This window comes from Oratosquilla oratoria, chromosome 27, assembly GCF_046742065.1.
Source record: "Oratosquilla oratoria isolate Oo_2021 chromosome 27, ASM4674206v1, whole genome shotgun sequence".
Classification (NCBI taxonomy): domain Eukaryota; kingdom Metazoa; phylum Arthropoda; class Malacostraca; order Stomatopoda; family Squillidae; genus Oratosquilla; species Oratosquilla oratoria.
Genome location: NC_134803.1, coordinates 7,428,371 through 7,436,261, shown reverse-complemented (window position 1 = coordinate 7,436,261; position 7,891 = coordinate 7,428,371). Strand labels below are relative to the sequence as shown.

The following is a 7,891-nucleotide window of genomic DNA, read 5'->3' as shown; positions in this document are numbered from 1 at the left end:
TATTTTTGTTTTATCATATTCTATTTTATTCTATTCTATTATATTCTGTTCTATTCTATTCTATTATATTCTTTTCTATAGCGTAGAGTTGATATTGGAGATTTTTTTAAAAAGATAATTTATGACAGCAAACAGTGTTTAAGAGGAGAGTGAAGCATAATTATACATGGGAAAGGGTTGTGGATGGAAATATGTTTGATAAGACATTAAGGAATCATGTAGTGATATACAAAGAACGGACAGGATGCGTTCTGGATGTTCATGTTCTTCGGGGAGAGAAGGAAAGAGTGTCAGATAATGATTTGGTAGAAGGAAAATTGAGAGTGGAGGAAAGGTGGAGGAAGAGGAAAAGGGTGGAAGGTAGAGAGATGCTTAAAGTAAACAATATGAATAAGAAGGAAAATTAAAAAAAGAATAACAGGAGTAGCTGAGAGAAGGATGGGAATGTTAAGAGAAGGAATAGATATATAATTAGAAGAGAAATGGGTTTATTTCAAGGAGAAAGTGACAAGCTGTGCAAAGATGATATGTAGAGCGAGGAGGATTGCAAGGAATTGAAGGAAGGTGTGAATGGTGGGATGATAAGGTGAAGATTGTACATACATACATATACCAAGGCTTTTTCTCCCTTACAAGGGAGGTAGCCAAAAAGGAAAAGGCATAGAATCATTCCCACCCATTACATCCCTGAATACACTCCACACCCGTCCACCCTCCCTCTTACCTTAGCACCTCCTGGATGACGGGTCATCCCTGCACCTTGTCCACTGCCCTGGGTCAGAAGCAGTGTCGCAAGACACAGCACATCCACTGCAACATATATAGATTGGTTGCAAACTAGGAATTGGTAAATATATAACAGGTACAATGGAAAGTAAGTAAGTAAGGTGATGAGATGTACAAGGGGTGAAAGTGGCAGTAGACTGGAAGTGAACATTAAGGGAGAGCGACTGGAGGAAGTGGATAGTTTTAGATACTTGGGTGCAAGTGTAGCAGGAAAAGGTGGAGTGAAGGTGGAGGTAGAATGTAGATTGAGAGAAGCGAGTAAATGCCTTGGTGGTTTAAAGAGTGTAATGAGAAATAGACATTTGGGAATGGATGTGAAGAGGAGACTGTATGAAGGAGTGATTGTGCCAACAGCATTGTATGGGGCAGAAACGTGGAACATAAGAGAAGAAGAGAGAAGGAGTTTGAATGTGTTTGAGATGAGGTGTCTGAGAAGTATGGTGGGGGTTACTAGGCTAGATAGAGTGAGAAATGAGGAGGTGAGGAGGAGAACAGGGGTGAAAAAGGATTTGGGAGATAGGGTTGATGAAAGAATATTAGGATGGTTTGGACACATGGAAAGAATGAGTGAAGAAAGACTAGTAAAAGAGGTATGGAAGGCAGATGTGGAGGGAGTGAACATGAGGGGACGTCCTAGGATGAGGTGGATGGATGGGGTGAAGGGGGCTTTGGGGAAGAGGGGAATGTCTGTTGAGGAAGGAAGGGAGAGGACGGAAGACAGAGGTGAGTGGAGAACGGTTGTATATGGATGATGTTGTGACTGCATGAGGAGGAATGGGCGGGGGTGTGTGGGGTGGGGTAGTATGTGTGAGTAAATTTTGACGCAGCCCGAAGGGTTTTCTCCCCGTCCTCTCCTTATATGCAAAGGGGGACGGAGAGGGGGGGTCGACGATTAAATGAAGCGGCCTTGCTGTGGATGTACTGTGTCTTGCGACACTGCTTCTGACCCAGGGCGGTGGGCAGGGTGCAGGGATGACCCGTCATCCAGGAGGTGCTCAGATGAGAGGAAGGGTGGGAGGGGTGTGGAGTGTATTTAGGGATGAAATGGGTGGGAGTGTTTTTATGCCTTTCCCTTTTTGGCTACCTCCCTTGTAAGGGGGAAAAAGCCTTGGTATATGTATATATGTATGTACAATGGAAAGAAAGGAGAAACAAAACTCAGAGAGAGGGAGATAGAGGACAGCCGATATCAAATGGGATAGGGATATGACAAATTTGTAAAAGAGCAAAAAGATGTTTGGAAAGAAGTGAAGAGAGTGAGGGGGCTGAGTCAGGTAGAGAGGAAAAAATGCAGATATACAGACGTCAATGGAAGTGAAGGCAGTAAGGAGAAGATAGGTAGTGTTTTAGAGAGTTGATGAATGTAGAGGAGGATAGAGGTTGATTTGTGGAATTGGAAGGCGCTAAAAAAATGACTGTGATGGAAGAGGAAATTGAAAGAGATATAGGAAAGTGAAGTATAAGATGCTTTAAAATTATGAAAGTTTGTAAGGGAGCTGGATTGGATGGGTGTTATACGGAATGTCTGACAAAGGGAGGTACGGTTATAGTGGATTGGCTAGCGATATTGTATAATGTGGATATTTCTAAGCATTTGGAGTCACATGGAAATGGAAGAGTGAGGGTGAAAGTAAACTGTACAGTCAGGAAAGAAAGCAAACATTTTGGGGGACTGAAAAATATAAGAAAAAATAAGCATTTGGGAATGGGTAAAAGGGAGGATTATATGAAGGGGTGGTTGTGCCTATGGCATTATAAAGGCCAGAGACTTAGAATTTAAGAGAAACAGAAAGTAGACTTTTAAATGTGTTTTAGACGAAGTGTCTGAGGAGTATGGTAGGGGTTACAAGGTAGGACAGAGAGAGAAATGAAGTGGTGAGCGGGACGGAAAGGGAGCTGGCAGATGGAGTTGATGAAAAATTATTGGGATGGTTTGGGCACATGGAAAGAATGATTGAAGAAAGATTAGCAAAAGCGGAGGTGGATGGAGTGAACTTCAGGGAACGACTAAAATGAGATGGATAGATGGGGTGAAAGGGACTTTGGGCAAGAGAGAAATGTCTGTTGAGCAGGGAGGGGAAAAAGACAATAGAAAGGTGTGAGCGGAGTGGTGGTGTATGGTTAATGTTAGCTTCGCTGCTACTAACACTTCTGTTCCCTTCAGTGAAATTGTAATTCACTTACAATTTCCTTCACTTTCTTTAGTTGTAGTAAGGTAAGTCACTCGTCTCAAGGCCCCATACCACTCTCGTACTGTAAGTTTTTAGTCAAGTTCCATTATTCAATAATGAAGGGGAATTAAATGATATTGATTTTTTTTATCTTTTTTCTTCCTAGTAATACACTTGGTTCAAATTACACCAAGGGACTCCCACCCAGAATCCCTGTTCATCCCACCAAGCCACTTCTGCTCCGACGTCACTATTTAATTCAACCATTATCTTTTTTCTTTTCAAATAAGTACCACCCTTCAAGGGCGTGACTTTACCTCCAGGCACCAATAATTTTTCTCCTCCTCCACCTTAGTCTCCAATCAGAAAGACTTTTATACTGTCTCAAGTGATATTGTTTACGCAAGCAGTTTGTCGCAGCAGAACGACTTCATGTTTACATTTTGTAACGTCAGCACCTACAATGTTTACAATATAAGATGGTAACTCTGCAACTTGCAGTCGGCCATTGTATCATAACAACCGAATATAAAATTACTAAGATTTACATTCCTCTCCACCTACCCCTTAGTCTACCTAAATGTCTACCTCTACCGACTTCTTACAGTTAATATTATAACGTAGTCCGTATGAATTTCTTCACTTCTTCTCTATTTTTCGCATGAGGGGACGAGAAGGGAGGATCGAGACAGGAATGACCCCACACCCACGAGGCGCTAAAATGAAAGGGAAACAGTGGATAGTGGATTGTAGTGGAATGGGTAGGAGTGGATGCGTGCCTTGGCTGACTATCTTCCTTGTAAGGGGGAAGAGGATCAATGTATATATATATATATATATATATATATATATATATATATATAAATATATACATACATACATATATATGCAATATATATACCGGGTATATATACTGTAGATATATATATATATATATATATATATATATATATAGATATATATACTGTAGATTGATATATTTGATATATTTTTCATCTTATCCATTCTTTATTTATTTAGCTATTTATTTATTTATTATTTTTATTTATCTGTTTATTTATTTATTCATTTAGTGACTTATTTACTTAAGTATCTATTCATTTATCTATTTGTTCATCTATGTATTGACTGATTAATTACTTAATCAATTGGGTAATTTATTTATCTATTTATTTATCTATCTATCTATTCTTTGTACAGAAGTCTGGTTACCGGCATATAAGTGTTGATTGTGTTAGCCTTCAACCATTTATATTTCGGGAGCTTCGTGTAGGTAAATTTAATCGCCAGGTGACATTCATGATGTCTGCAAAAATGTGGTTACTGAAGTTGAAAAGCGAAGGGTATTGCAAACGTCTCTATTGACCACTTCAGTCTAGAGACATGCTCTATAGACCTTTTTGTGCTCAACGGCGGACAAATGTATTCGTCCTTAGACTGACGGGGATCGTGACCACATGATAGAATTATGATCTTCCTCCACGATAAATCATTATGACTCTCATACCCAATTTTTCTCTTCGCAGATTATTCGAGACTCGGACATCCTTCCTGGGGTTGAAGGGAAGATCATCGCATGGGTGGAGGAGGAGACCGACTAGACAGAAACCCAGGACACGGAGAGGCGTCTTTGCCCTCAAAGGAAAAGAGTTTTCCTCCTGGATGGAAGTATCCTGCTTGGGACACCCAGGATATGGAGAAGTCATTTCGTGAAAAAGAAAATTCATCTCCCTGAACGGAGGAGACCGACTAGGAAGACTTGAGAGACCAAGAGGTCTTTGCTTGGAGGCGGTTTGTTCCCGGGACTGGAAGACCAGCTAGATAGACCTGGAATATCAGAGTCTTTCCACGTCAGTAGGAGGTCTTCTCGTTTGTTGGTGTCCTCCAGCCAAGGAGAAGACCACCAACAAACGAGAACCAGAGACTGGAAGGTATTTGGCGACCCACCATAAGGAAGAAAATGTATTGAGAGAAGAAGGAGAAAACAGCTTTCCTGCAGAAGAAGGAAATTAGAAAACGACAAAGAAAAAGGAAAGGAAAATGTTATTACAAAAATGTAGATAAAAATGATTTAGCATGAGTTGTACGGTTCGAAAAACATAAATTTGTAGGATCCAAGTCTTTAGTCTTGGTGATGGTGACCATAATGAATGTGACGAAGGTAGGAAGACACTGATGTCATATCGACAAGGATGTTAAAAGTATGATGTGAACGGGCATGTCAGAAAACGATGCAAATGTGAATCAAACAAAAAAAAAAAATGCAAAATGTCAAAAGACAGTATTTAATTGTAGTTGAAGTGTAGTGTGGCTGCAGATGAGGATGAGTTAAAGTTTTGGCTTAGTATGATTCAAAGTATGAGCTGAATATTATTTCTAGAATGCTAAGTGTGTCTGTGGACATACAGAGAAGAAAAAAATCGACATTAGCCGTAACAAAATCATTAGACAGTAAATAAAAGTAGTCTAAAAAAGCGCTTTTGATATACATATCAGTATATAGATGTTTATATGCTAGTACACATATATGTATGTATACACGGCTTGTGGGTGTAATGGTTAGTGTCGAAGGTTCATAATGACGCAAAGTGGGTATCAATCTCCGCTCATGGCTTGAAAACTTCGCTGCCACTAAAAGTCGTTAATTTTACCCTTGAGCAAGGGTAACATGTATGTGTGTGTGTGTAATGTCACAACATTACACATAGATTAGTATATATATATATGAACTCAAGCCTCAGTCAGAATTGTATTATAGGTCGATCATGGAACCACCACATGATCCAACACAATGGTGAATCACACACACACACACACACACACACACACACACACACACACACACACACACACACACACACACACACACACACACACACACACACACACACACACACACACACACACACACACACACACACACACGCTCACACGCACACACGCACACATGCACACACGCACATCCACACACACACACACACACACACACACACACACACACACACACACACACACACACACACACACACACACACACACACACACACACACACACACACACACACACACACACGTGCACACTACAGAATATGTATGTACATATACACGCATACACATATGACACTATATAGTGTATACTACAAATATACGCCTCAAATTTCGTGCTACTTTTAGGTGATCAGAAGACGATTGCTTTACCAACTTGTGCGTTCAAACAGCGCTAAATTTTGTGAGAACTCCTTTAATTAACCTTCATTCCATTGTCAGGGCAGGACGTCTAAGGCTTGAATAATAGATAGCAATTACTCTTGTGTTTCTTCGCAGTAACACCAAAGAGGCAATTCAGTTCTCCATACTTCCATGGTAGTTAGCCCATTTCAATCTCGTATAAAGTCTTTGGGTATACTCGTTCCACAATCTTGGGAGAATGCTTGGTTGCTTGAAACACTTGGTACTTGAGGTCGTTTTCATTACAGTTAATCTGCGTGGTCTCTGCTCTTAATTCTTCAGGGTAGTGTGTTTGTCTCTTCGGTCACTTTTATTACGAGTACAGATTCCAAAGCTCGACGACAGCCCTGTTTTACCTATGTCTACAAGTAGATGGTACCTTAATCGCTGCGCTTGTGGTATGGTACAATTCTTTCTGATTTGAATTATTAGTAAGATATTTGAGGATTAATAACAATATCCTATGCAGATGTTCATTCTAATTATTAGGCAGTCGGTGAACTCGCACCTCCCCCCCACACACACACGCACGCATGCAGGAAACGCAGGAGACTTAGTCTGAGTTTATTCCAGACTAGTTTTTCTTTGTAAAAGCATATCTGCGAAACTAGTCAGAAATAAACTCAGACTAAAACTCCTGTGGTTCCTACTCCACTTACGTCAACCTGTCAGAATGTCTCAACATATATATATATATATATATATATATATATATATTCATATATATGTATATATATACATATATATGTATATATACATATATATATGTATATATATATATATGCATATATGCATATATATATATGTATGTATATACATATATATTTATATATATATATATGTATATATATATCTATGTATACATGTATATATAAAAATATATATACATATATATATACATATATACATATATATCTATAATTAACACACACACACACACACACACACACACACACACACACACACACACACACACACACACACACACACACACACACACAAACACACACACACACATACACACACACACACACACATATATAAATATATATATATACATATATATACATATATACATATGTATATATAGACATATATATATATACGTATACATATATACATACATCTGTATACATATATACATACATCTGTATACATATATACATATATGTACATATACATACATATATATATACATATGTATATATATATATATATATATATATATCACATGCATATACATATATATATATATGTATATATGAATATATATATATATATATATAATTATAGATGTATATATGTATATATGTATATCTGTATAAATGTATATATGGTGACAGAGGTGGAAAAAGAAATCACGGGTCTAGTTCTGAGTTTTTGAGTTTATTCCTGACCAGTTTAGCTCTATGTTTCTTCTGAAAAAGCATAGAGTGAAACCGGCCAGGAATAAACTCAGAAACTCGGAACTTGACCCGTGACTTCTTTTCCCACCTTCATCAACTTGTCACAATGTACCAGCATATATATATATATATATATATATATATATATATATATATATATATATATAGATATATATTATATATATATACACACACACATATATATATTATATATATACATATATATAAATATATACATATATATATATAAATATATATAATGTATATATGCATATATATATATATATATATATATTTTGC

General features: G+C 37.7%; 1 protein-coding gene across 3 annotated transcripts in view; it reads left to right on the top strand.

Annotated features, from left to right (window-relative positions):
- Positions 1-6,030, top strand: part of LOC143039875 (uncharacterized) — a 440,047-nt gene extending 434,017 nt beyond the window's left edge. For all 3 annotated transcript variants that reach the window (XM_076210178.1, XM_076210175.1, XM_076210176.1), the window contains exon 13: positions 4,484-6,030. In XM_076210178.1, coding sequence (XP_076066293.1) covers positions 4,484-4,558 — 75 coding nt within the window. In that variant the 3' untranslated portion in view covers positions 4,559-6,030. The remainder of the gene's footprint in view (positions 1-4,483) is intronic.
- The last annotated feature ends 1,861 nt before the right edge of the window (positions 6,031-7,891 follow it).